Raw genomic sequence first — 13148 nt, forward strand, 5'->3', positions numbered from 1 at the left:
TTGAGGGTATTAATTCTGATTTAATATATAAACTGTAAAATGTGTTGTCTGCTTAATGTTAAAGTGAAGGAATTATTATAATTTTGATTATCAGCAGTCTTTATTTACAGATTTCTGATTAGATAATCCTTTATTAGTCCCACAAGTGGAAAAATTAAGTTGTCACGACAGGAAGTGGACAGTGCAAAATAATAGCCACAGAAATGAATAAAGATAGAATAAAAACTGCACAGTGTAGGAAAAAAATCTATAAAAGGCATTCTTGTGTATTGATGTCACTTTTACCCCTCTTTATCCAAACAGCTATGTCGATAAACACACACTGACTATTGTTGAATGAATCGAGTTGCTCCTTCAGCTCTGCTAACTGATGGCTTCACACATTCAGAGGGTGGAAAGAAAATCAAGGCAGAAAATAGAAAGGCAATACTCACACTTACCAACTGCAACACATCCTCATTTTTTGGCATAATAATGAGCTCCAAAAGGTTCTCACTGAATGAAAACATGAAAAACAGCAATTAGATTGGAAATGAGAACACACATCAAAACCTTAACACGAGATCCACACCTGTTTTGGATGAGTGTGATAACCTGAGAATAGGTTTTCCCCAGAATGCTCTCCCCATTAATCTTCACCAGTCGGTCTCCTGGAGAACCCACAAGCACACACATACAAAGAAGGGTTGAACAGGAATATCTGGTGGAAAAGTGAGAAAACTGAAAATTTGTTACGGTTTCCACATTACTACAGAAATAACACAGTAAACTACAAACTGTGGCTTTAGATAGAATATTTGACTAATGCTGTTTCCTTGTTTTTCTCATTTGATCATTATACTGTCTATCCTCTCTGTTTGTGAGTCAGGTGAGTTTGCTGGCCAATCAAGAACAGGGATATCATGGACCTTAAACAAAGTACTCGTGCTCTGGCACTGTGTGCAGGTACCAAGTCCTGTTGAAAAATTAAATCTGCATCTCCATAACGTTAGTCAGCAGCAGGAAGCGTGAAGTGCTCTAAAACTTCCTGGTAGATGGCTGCATTGACCGTGGACCTCAGAAAATACAGTGAACCGACACCAGCAGATGACATGGCAACGCAAACCATCACTGACTGTGGAAACTTTAGACTGGAACTTAAGCAAAGTGGATTCGGGACCTCTCCTCTCTTCCTCCAAACTCTGGGAGCTTGATTTCCAAAGGAAATGCAAAATTTACTTTCATCAAAGAACATAACTTTGAACATAACCACTCAGCACCAGTTCAATCCTATTTGTCTTTAGCCAGGCAAGATGCTTCTGATGTCGTCTCTTGTTCAAGAGTGACTTGACATAAGGAATGCAGCAGCTGAAACCCTTGTCTTTTATATATCTATGTGGTGGTTTTTGAAGCACCTACTCCAGCTGCAGTCCGCTCTTTGTGGATCTCCCTAACATTTTTGAATGGGTTTTGTTTCACAATCCCCTACAGGATGCGGTTATCGTGACTGCTTGTCCATGTTTTTCCTACCACACCTTTTCTTCCCCTTCGCCTCTCGATGAATGTGCTTGAACACAGAACTCTGTGCACAGTCAGCTTCTTTAGTAATGATGTTTGTCTTGCCCTCTTGTGCAAAGTGTCAAAGGTCAACTTTTGGACAATTGTCAGGTCAGTAGTCATCCCCATCATTGTGTAGCCTGCAGAACTGGACTGAGAGACTATTTAAAAGCCTTTGCAGGAGTTTTGAGTTAATTAGCTGATTAGTGTGTGGCACCAGGGGTCTTCAATATTGAAACTTTTCCCAATATTCTAGTTTTCTGAGATACTGAATTTGGAGTTTTCATTAGTCGTCAGTAGTAATCAACACTAAAAAAAACATATGAAACATATCAGTCAACCTCTTTTTCGAGGTTTGAAATGCTGGCCTGTTAGTGTAGGCTTCTGTTGCCTTTGATTACTCATAAAAGACACTCGAAATTCCTTTTTGGAAATTGTAATGAATGAATATAATATGCAAATGTTACTTTTTGAATGGGATTACTGATTTAAATTAACTTTTTCGTGATATTCAAACTCTTTGACCAGCACCTGTACTTTTGTTTAGAAAGTCAATTACTTTTAACCTGTTGATTAAAACCAAGGAAAAACCTCATGCATTTTGAAAAGCATTTCCATTCCTAGGGGGCTCATGATGGGTGCTGGTGCCTGTCTCCAGAGGTCAATGGGCAAGACTTGGGGTCACCCTGGACAGGTCACCAGTCAATCACAGAGCAACACAGACAGACAGGACAAACAACCATGCACACGCACACCTAAGGAGAACTTAGAAAGACCAATCAACCTATCAGTCATGTTTTGGACTCTGGGAGGAAGCCGGAGTACCCAGAGAGAACCCACACATATGCACAGGGAGAACATACAAACTCCATGCATAAAGATCCCGGGCTGGGATTTGAACCCAGAACCTTTTTGCTGCAAGACAACAGTGCTGTGCAGACTTGAAAGTATAAATTGGAGGTATTCCAATGGAGCTCATTGTCAGATTAAAAGTAGCTTTTTAAAGTAACAATCTTGTTCAGCACTTTGGTCAGTTTTGCTGTTTTTATAGTTCTTATAAATAAAGTTGATTTCCCTTGGCCTTAAGCAGGTATTAAACATTTTTGTTAATCCTTTACGTCTGGATTAAAAAAATGTTTTTCATTAGTCTTAAATAATATTATAATTTTAAGTTTTTAACTATAAGCAGAAAATCAAAATAACAGAAGTAATAAATAAAGCTTGAAAACATTATGTATGAAACTAATCTATATTAATGTGTTTCATTTACTGAACTGAGTTCCTGAAAAAAGTTTTGTATAATGTTTTAATCAATCTTAACATTTTATGGATTAACTCTCAGGTTCTTAAATATTCTAGGTTCATTTCAGACTTTAGTTGGAGTGAGTTCATGCATGCATTTTACCAATACACAGTCCAGCTTGTTGAGCAGGGCCATTTTCTTTCACACTTTTCACAAAAATGGTGTCCATTGGCTCCAAACAAGCTTGCTGACTCTCCACTTTAAAGAAACACAGACATGTAATATTTCAGGTCAGAAAACTTTTAACCAAATACACATAGCAAACCCCACATACCAAAGTTAAATTTCGTTCATTAAAATTGAGAAAAGTACATTTTTATGGTTTTTGTAAGACTCGGTAAGGCAGGTTTGTTTTAACATACATCTTTAGATGATCAGGAATAATTATGGAATGTGTAGTACAGTTATAATGAGATAAACAACTAACAATTCACTGTATAATCCTAACATTCTGTCATCTTGATCTCTTTTCTCCAACTTTACTTGAGTCCATTGTGTTTAAAACCTCCACAACCTTCTGAATTTGAACTAGGACATTATTGGGGACAATAAAGGTGGCTAATAACAAAAACAAATCATCACACCAAACTCCATTTATGTCTGCTTTATTTGGGTCAAATTTAAAGCTGCTGTCTTCCCAGTAAGGTTTATTATGCATTTTCACTTAATTTTTATAAATAAATACCAAAACAACTAGACAAACAAATACACCAACATGATATCATAGCAAGGGGCAATTTAGAGAGACCACTGACCCAATATGAATATTTTTAGACTGTGGGAGGAATCCGGAATACACGGAAAAATTCATCCTTACGATGGATGCAAACAAAAGATTTTGATGCTGCAAAGCAACAGAGTTAACAACTTCTCCAATGTGTAGTTCCAGAATAGAAACTGTAGCAGCCCCCCCCCCAAATGAAAGATTTTGGCTTTACTGATGAACAGCCAGGTTTATTGGAAGTAAACCATAAGTTTCACCGTAAGAGCTGCATGCACAAACACACACAAAAAAAGACAGTGCAAGCTACAAACCACGTTCTTATAACCATAACGTTTGAAAACTAAAAATAATGTTCATCCCTAAAATAACTGATTCAAAAACTATACCCTATTTGATTACAATAAAGCAATTTCACAATTCCAACAAATCAATATTAGAAATATCCTTATTTACAAAATAAACATACCTTGTGCCTCAATCAAGGGGTTTGCTAATGAGATAAATTTTTTCATAACACTGTTGCAACTTGTCTTCCATTCATTCTGTTGCTAAGCTGCTGCTCCACAACATAAAAAACGGAAGCTCTCTCATCAAAATAAAAACATCAAATCAAAAACCGAAGGTCAACCATATACTACACAAAACAAAACAAAATAAAGGCAACAATACAAATAAGGAGCTTAACCTGGGGTTATTTACAGAAACAGATGTACCGTAGTTATTTTGACCTGGAAGTTTATTCACATTAATTTTCTATCATTTACACCCAGGCTGGATTTTAATCAAACCCAGAGAGTGTTGAGGTGGAAAAAGAAACAGTGATTACATAATAATACTAGTTATTAAGAGCTGCATGCACAAAACACAGGCAACAAGTGCCAAAACAAAATAAAGGTTCCGGCTCTTGTTGCCTTAGCTTGTTAGCGCCAAACCTTAATACCAAATAAAGTTGTTGCTGTTTAAGGTAAAAAGACATACAACACTCACCTTTTCCTGGTAAATTTTTATTTTCTTTATCCTGTGGGAAAGTAAAAAAAGAAAAAAGAAAGAAAGAAAAATCATTAGGCAGGACGGACACAGAGAGGTGCTACTGAGCTCAGATTTTCCCCCAGTGCTACACATTAGTGGTCTCCCACCCTGGTCCTCAGGGCCCACAGTCCTGCATGGTTTAGATGTTTCCCTACTCCAGCACAACCGATTCAGATGATTGCATTACTTCCTCGGCATGCTTTAAATTGCTAGTTACTCATTCATTCATTTAAGCCATGTGTGCAGCAGCAGGGGAACACCTACAACATGCAGGGGCAGTGGGGACTTCTGCTCTACACCATGGCTACTGGATGAGACCTGTGTAGCTTCCTGTGGTCTAAGCTGTTATTGAAGGACCTGCAAGAGGTCAAAGGACAAGAAATCAATAGCTTATTTCACACATTAATCCATTTAGCACTAACTTCCCTTTAGTTAGCTGAACCAGCCGCTGCTCAGGAATGTAGCACACTTTACATTACACTCTGCACTTTAACATAGTAAAAACACATATAAATGCGATTTTTAACTCAAGATGCCGTTTCCACTGCATGCTGTCCTGTCCCACCTGGAGCACCGAGAGCTATGCACCCATCCTCTTTATTGATTTCAACTCGGCATTCAATACCATCCTCCCTGACAGATTAGTGTGTAAACTGGCTGACCTAGGAATCCCCTCTTCCACCTGTTGCTGGATTAAAGACTTCCTGACAGATCGCAAGCAAAGAGTCAGAATGGGTCCCCATACCTCTTCAGCCATCAACATCAGTACTGGCTCTCCTCAGGGCTGTGTACTGAGCCCTCTGCTCTTTACGCTGTACACACACGATTGTGTTTCAGTCCATCAAAGTACCACTCTCGTTAAATTTGCAGACGACACAACTGTAGTGTTCCTCATCTTAGGGGGGGATGAGTGTGCCTACAGGAACAAAGTGGAGCAACTGACAGCATAGTGCACAGACAACAACCTGATCCTAAACACAACCAAGACCAAGGAGATATTGTGGATTTTAGGAGAAGGAAAAGAGACACTCAACCACTAAACATCAGTAGACAACCAGTGGAGAGGGTGTCAAACTTCCGTTTCCTGGGAGTTCACATCATGGATAACCTGGTCTGGGATGTAAACACCACAGAACTGGCCCAGCAGAGACTCTATTTCCTTGAGAATCCTCAGGAGGAGCAATATTTCTCAAAAACTGCTGGTGTCCTTCTATCGATGATCTACTGAAAGTATCATTTGCTATTGCCTCTGTATGTGGTTCCCTAGCTGCACAGCAGCACAGAGGAAGACTCCAGAGAATCGTAAAATCTGCCCAGAAGACTATCGGCTGCTCTCTGCCTTCTCTTGAAAAACTTCACAGTTCCCACTGCTTCAGGAAAGCCAAGAACATTTTAAAAGACTCTTCACACCCTGGTCACAATTTGTTCCAACTGCTGCCATCTGGCTGCAGATACAGGAGCATTAAAGCAAAGAACAAACAGACTGAAGAACAGTTTATACCCGGTAGCCAAAAGGGCATTAAATACCCTATAGTACTATTTATCACCCAATTTCATTATAATCCATGTAATTTATTGCATAGTTTCTATAATGACAATAAAGATTATTATTATTATTCTATTCTCTTGATCGCTGAATCAGAGTCTTTTTCAGATGTAGACAATCAAACAGACTATGGGAAAGAAGCAGCACCTCTAACACTGATTCCATCGGCCAGAGAAGAGGCTGAAGAAGTCAGTGGAACTCCTTGGTCAACAGTAATGTCCATCCACCAGTCTCTATGGTAAGCAACTGTCAACATCTCTGTGGTGGTGTGTCTGTCTCCAATAATTTTATTCATGCATCAACTTTAATTCGGTCATTCATCACAACATGAGAAAATCCTGCAGCAGGCCCATAATGTTGCTATGGGAGTGGTCAAAAACAAAAACACAGCAGTTGACTACTTGTAGGTGCACATGCTGAGTGTGTGAGCTGTAAATAAGCCTTTGATTATCCAGGAGACAAACACTAGAAGAAGGAAGCATTGTCATTTCCTCCAAGTTATGCCCAGAATGCAGCTCTACTGTTGTAGAGCTGTTACTTGTGCTTTTGATTGTGTCTGCATGATTTTATCATGAGATTGATCAAGCTGCTCTCATATAGACTTCTACAATGTCATATAACAGCAGGGGATGTCTTTGATCCTGGAGACCATCTGAGTGTTACTTCCCCAACCCAGAACTAAGACTTATTTTTTTAGCATCAAATAACAACCCCCTTTCCTTAACCATAGACAAATGGCAAGACCTCTGTGTTAGGCTCCATGGAATCCTTGATGCATAACAATCACGGATTCACACCTAGAGTAATATCAAGCCTCTCTTCTCTTTGTTGGGAAACACCCGGAGATGGTGACAACCTGCTGCTATATGATCTGCTGACCAGAACCTATAAACGGAAGCCAGAATCCATAGTTAATCAGAGCAGACTTGACATACTCCTTTGACTCTATACTTTTGTTCTCACCTTGCAAGGTTTTAATAAATTCTTATTTTCTTCTCACCCAGACTCTTGTTAAAGTAACTTTTTCTACAACATTCTATTACTTTGTGGTTTAAGTTTACATGACAGGCAGCTTGTAAACATATTTATAAATGGCTTTCGTTTGCCATCTGCAATGTCGTTACTATGCTGTATACTGTAAACAGGAATTGCTCATTGTTGGCCCCGTCAATCAGGGTAAAATATGTTGTTTTTGTGGGCTATTTTGTCCCTATACTTGAAAATATTTTAGTTTAATAACACTCTTTTATTAAACTGTGGTAAATAGAGCACGTTGGTAGCAATGCTATTTGAGATTGAAGCTGTGTAATAGGGGTGTAATATTAGTGTATATTAAGCATATTCTGTCATTTCAGGTGCACAGTGACCTGCGCAGTTCAGTGACACATTGTGGCTGCGCTGCATTTGATAAAGACTGCCATACAACATATTAATACAAAAAAAGAGTTAGGGTGATCTGCATTTGTAGATGTCTGTGTTTAATTTAATTTAAATAAAAACTTGTTTCCCCTGTCTGATACTGTTTTATTCTTACAAACATTTCTGTATTTAAAATATTTTTTAAAAGGTAGGATATTCTAATAATTAGTGCATACATCTGCAATAGCTTTTCATTTTAAAAGGGTATTCTATTCTGATGAAGGAAGTGATCTTCTTGTGGTTTTGTCATGTTTATAAATTGTTCCATTGCTAAGCTAAGCATAACTCCTAAGTTTCCACTTCAGTACCGTCACTCAAAGAATGTTATCCGATGATAATATTTAACATTAACATCCCACTATAGTTTTCGGTGTGAAAACATGATGGTAGCATTTTTAGACGCGTAGCACACTGACATAGATATACAGTGTATCACAAAAGTGAGTACACCCCTCACATTTCTACAGATATTTCAGTATATCTTTTTATGGGACAACACTGACAAAATTACACTTTGACACAATGAAAAATAATCTGTGTGCAGCTTATGTAAATTTATGCGTAAATTTATTCTTCAGCAAGTCAGGTTTTTTACAGATTGGTGATTGGACAAAAAAATGCAATTAGTGCACCATTGCTTTCTTTTTGATCTGTCTGTAGACCAGTTGATTACTGTAATCAATGTAAAGACCGTTACAGTATTGCAAAGAAAATATATTTAGTAGTTATTAAAGAAGTACTTGAACATCTTGAATATATTTGACAGGTGGACGTAGACTTTGAATGTAAATCAGGCGGGTCTGATGCTCAAAATGTATTTGGTGTGAACGCACCATAAAGCTTTTTAAGTTTGCGTGCGAGCAGAGCAGTCACATTATTTTTCAGTGACCTTTGCCGTTTCCTGGCTCTTTCAATCGTTCTGTTGCGTTTCAAAGCATCACTGACTTTTAGCATTGGTAAAAATACAACATGCAAAGCAAAACACAGCTGTGGTGGATGGAGGATAAATCAGCCTGTGTTTGGATGTACTCAGCACTTGCGAGCTGGCTTTCAAAATGCCATCTGGAGAAGGGTCGTTTTTGATTTTTTGTAAACCTGTTCCGATGCTTTAAAATTAACATCCATATTTTGACAGCTCCTTGCTTCCTGATCAGCCCAGTAAGCCCAAATGAACTTTTCAGTTTTTACCCAAAGCGCAGGATAAGCACGGATTATCCCTACCCCTCTTAGCTTGGATATTTTCTTCATCACCTCTCTGTCACACTCTTCTTTTTCTTTCCTGTGCTCTGCTGCCATATTTTTTTTTGTCCGCCATTGTGAGAAATTACTCACTGATGCTTATCGCTTATTACCGGCGATTAGAGACATCTTCTCCCGCTTCGAGGAAAACACTGTCTTGTACGCCGCGTGCAAGTCAAAAGGGGAGGCAATGGATGACAGCAGTAACTGAAACACGTAATTAGTAAGTCACATTATTTCTTGGATTTGAATCAGTATGCTTTGTATTCAGTGAAAACAAGGATGTTGACAAATAAAGTGGACAGAAAACTGTAAAACAGCTGAAACACTGGCTTCTTTTAAACTCTCTCAACTAAAAACCCACCTGTTTAGAATTGTATTTGAACTGTAATCAATTACAAATTTATTGATGGAACTTGACTTAATGTCGTGTTTTTATTGTTGATTCTACGTTGCATTGTGTTTCTGTGTTTGTAATGATGTAAAGCACTTTGAAATGTGCTATACAAATAAAATTTGATTGATTGATTGAATTGTGTTCTTCACCAGTCTTGAAATGGAATACTGGATCCTCAGTGTCCGACACAGAAACGAGACCAAATGGGGTAGAGTCAGAGACGAGAACCACAGAAACACACGCACCACAGGGAGAAAAACAGCATTTTTTGCCCTTGTTTGCAAATTCTATGACATTTCATGACTTGAAATGAAATTCCATGACTTTCCAGGTCTTGAAAATGGAAAAATTAAATTTCATGACTTTCCAGGTTTTCCATGACCTGTACAAACCCTGTGTAGATCACGACTTGATGAAGCCAGTAGGACCACATAATTTGCAAAAAGCAGAGACGTGATCCCAAGGCCACCAAAATGGATCCCCTCAACATCTTGGCTGCACCTAGATATTCTGTCCATAAACATTATGAACAGAATCAGTGACAAAGGGCAATCTTGGCAGAGTCCAACTCTCACCAGAAACAAGTCCAACTTACTGTTGGCAAAGTGAACCAAGCTCTGACATACAGGGACCTAACAGTCTGTATTAAAGGACCCAGTTCCTCATACTCTCCATGGTCAAACGCAAAGAAATGTGTTTCAATGTGTATTTTCTCCACAAATGACAGTGGTGTGATGATGAGGGTTAGCAGATTTCCAGAACTTTAATTTAAAGGAATACTTAAATGGCAGGACTGACTTGAAGATCCTAACCCATGGGCATACATATAAAATAATAGGCTGTTCTTGTATCAAATGTCTTTCTTCAAATCAGAAAAATGTCCAAATAATTAAAAATACCCTTGCCTGGAAATAATTTCAAGCAAATAAGCAAAAGCTGGATGTTGTGGTCTGTTGGTATGCCTCCAAGTAAATCTAATTAATTTGCACAGCAAAGTTTTTAGTATGCTGTGCAGATCACAGGCAAATAAATTCAAAAATATTTTTTCAGAATGTAAGACAGATTCAAAATGAAAATTATCCTACATAATCTTCTGCATGTCTAAACCACAGCACATTCTTTCATTAAAGCAGTTCATCTAGTGCTTCTAGTCAATTTTGAACAATAAACAAGCCTTCAGTTGCCAGCAGCGCCCAAACTCATCAACACGATGCCTTTTCAACCAAGTAGAAGAAGTAGCTTTCGTGGGCACATTGGTGTACAAAGTCGACAGAGGAGAGATAAAAAACCTTTGTGACAGCAACTGTGTTTCCATAGACCATAAAGTTGCACAAACTGGAATTACAAAAATAAATTTGCTTGATGGAAACTCAGAAATTAAAAAAAAAAAATAAGTTTTTCAATTAAACATTTTTCTGTTAGGATGAGGTGTTTTTTCAGTGACAATGCAAAGCTGTCTCAAACATGGGTCTCTCAGCATTTCACAGTTCATGTAAAGCTGAGTCAGTCATTACAAGGTGTTGAATGCACAACTCTTCTGTAAAACCGCCACTGCTGCATATTTATGTAGTCATTCTCAGATTTAAGGGGCTTATCACTCAACTGCCTCAATGAGACACTGGCATTTCCTCTGGCTGCTCATCAACTTATTCACAAGCAATTTTAATTGCATAACTTATTCAAAGGAAACTGCAATTGTGAAATTGTGCATTTTTCATGCTAGCAGAATGTCGACAAAGTTTTGTGCACACTGGAAATGCAGCTACTGAAAAGAAAAACGACTAACAAATGAAGCAAAAAAGCAAGTAAGAAAACCAACAAACAAGAGCAGGAAACACAATAAAGTCTATTTTTCTTCCCTAATGACTTTCATGGTATTGGTTTTTAGCTGGTTTATTAAAATGTGGAAGAGCGTTTCACTTCATAAATAAGCTAAAAATGAATGCTGAAACTGGACTATAAAGTTAACTACGTTTACATCCATATGAGGTATCAAAACAATTGTAACTGCACAGTCTGCTACCTTGAGGCTTTGGAGGGCCGACTCTGGTGGGTACACAATGAAGTGGCGCAAAGTGAAGCCGAAACCTTGTGAGTTCTTCTGGAGAACAATGGTCCGTGGGCCTTCCTGCAACATGGCTGCCACTTCAGTTGATGGCAGCTGGTTGCTTCCGTTTTTGTCAGATGACACAATCCCAGCATTCTGGCCTTTAGTCTACAAAACAGATACCAGAACAAAAATAAAACATGTTACTTGCTACTCATTCTAAAACAAACACCGAAAAGCTGTTACCATGTGAACGTTAGAACTTTCATGGGACCCAAGTTGTTCTGTGGAAGTGTGGATTAAGTCACAGCTTAAAAATGTTACAGAAATGTGACTGGCTGGAAGTGGGTGGGTTCTCATCATTCACTTCTGACTCTGCCCAGATATGACCAGGGCAGAAATCCACCCAACGCAGGAATTGTTACTTCCTCCCTGCACAGCGGCCCATCAAACCCGCCCATAATCCCATTTATTACATCCACCCAATGAGTGGAGAGTTACAAACTCACTCTATAAATAAAAACCCTGGAACAACAGGAACTATCTGAACTCAAGGACACAAATGTGGAAAATACTGAGAACAATGGCAAAAGAAGAGGCTTGATTACTTGTTAGATATTGATGCATTGAGAATTATTCTATTTCTGATTGACATTTTCTTCAACAGTGTATTTTTTTGTGCTGTATTTGTCGTTTCCTCTTGTCCTGGACTTTCTTGAAAAAGTGTTTTTTTTAACCTGGCAAAACAAAGGTTGAATAAAAAAAAACAATTGCTGTTTGGACTTTTAGTTGAAAGTCACTTGCATAGTGATTGTTCTAAACTTTGTTGCTTTAACTGTAAAGTTAGGGTATTAAGTTAATATACTGCATTGTGATTAAAATAGAATTGTTTGGCTTTTCTTTGGTCTGGGCTCCCAGCTCCCTGGTTAACAATATGAAATGGACCTAAAAAATTACCCTGAAAATTACTGTCAAAGTTTGACCTACTCCTTGGCTTCAAATATTGCACCGATTAAAGATGACAGAACGTATAACTTCTTAAAATGTATTTATTTATTACAGGGACAATGCATATTAGTAGCATTTCTGTAAATAAGAAGGCCAATTTTTTCACCTGCAGTTCCTAGACAGATGGTAAAAGACATGAATGAAAGTCAAAATGAGTAATTATATGAACAAAATAACAAATACAATACACTCAATAAAATAGATTATGATGCTGAAATGTACATTACTACCCTGTCCTTACAACCTTTGTTCTATGTTTCAGTGGCAGTACATGAGATCAAATAGAACTTGCTGACATGCTTGATGTTTTTGAAACAAAAATGTGAAATTAGTAACAGTACAAAATTATAACGTTTGTTGTCATATCACTATTGACTTATTGACTTACCCCTGGCATAAATTTGATGATTATTCAGAATCTTTGTTATGGTCCCTTGTTATTTGGATTTATACTTTGTGTTATTTTCTCTTCTTAATCATTTCTTTATGGTTTTTCCTTATCTGTTACCATTTTAGTTATTTCTATGTTCAGTTGAGACACATTTGTTTGTGTTTTGTGATTTGCTTAATTAGGCCCAAGCAGTGAAGCGCTGAAATGGCCCTTTGTAATTGCAGTATTTCTTATTATTTTTTTGACAAAGTACACGGCTTTTTGGAGGCTTTAACATATTCAAAAACTCATCAAACTTCACCCAAAATCCCCCCCCCCCAACTAACGTTTTTGGATTCCAGTGGAATCGCAAGTAGCCGAGGCCAAACTGCTCTACAGTGGCCCCTGAGGTAACATGAGGTAAGACAAACCATAAGTCATAGAGATCTGAAATTCGGTACTCGGGTAGATCTCCCCCAAGGCAAGAAAAGAAAGTGTATAAAATGTATAGGGAGGCAGCCATTTTGGGT

General features: G+C 38.0%; 1 protein-coding gene across 5 annotated transcripts in view; it reads right to left on the reverse strand.

Annotated features, from left to right (window-relative positions):
* LOC102223759 (rho GTPase-activating protein 23-like) overlaps nucleotides 1-13148 on the reverse strand; it is a 109417-nt gene that overhangs the window by 47224 nt on the left and 49045 nt on the right. For 4 of the 5 annotated variants that reach the window (XR_002753362.1, XM_023340538.1, XM_023340536.1 and 1 more), the window contains exons 2-6: nucleotides 11217-11408; nucleotides 4551-4581; nucleotides 2942-3037; nucleotides 572-650; nucleotides 435-495 (exon numbers count right to left, since the gene is read on the reverse strand). Coding sequence is in view for 4 of the 5 variants with exons in the window: in XM_023340538.1 (XP_023196306.1) it covers nucleotides 435-495; nucleotides 572-650; nucleotides 2942-3037; nucleotides 4551-4581; nucleotides 11217-11408 (459 nt within the window). In the remaining variant the exon portion in view is untranslated. The remainder of the gene's footprint in view (nucleotides 1-434; nucleotides 496-571; nucleotides 651-2941; nucleotides 3038-4550; nucleotides 4582-11216; nucleotides 11409-13148) is intronic. The other variant, XM_023340537.1, reaches the window with a different exon arrangement.

The sequence above is a fragment of the Xiphophorus maculatus genome, chromosome 10, assembly GCF_002775205.1.
Source record: "Xiphophorus maculatus strain JP 163 A chromosome 10, X_maculatus-5.0-male, whole genome shotgun sequence".
Taxonomy (NCBI): domain Eukaryota; kingdom Metazoa; phylum Chordata; class Actinopteri; order Cyprinodontiformes; family Poeciliidae; genus Xiphophorus; species Xiphophorus maculatus.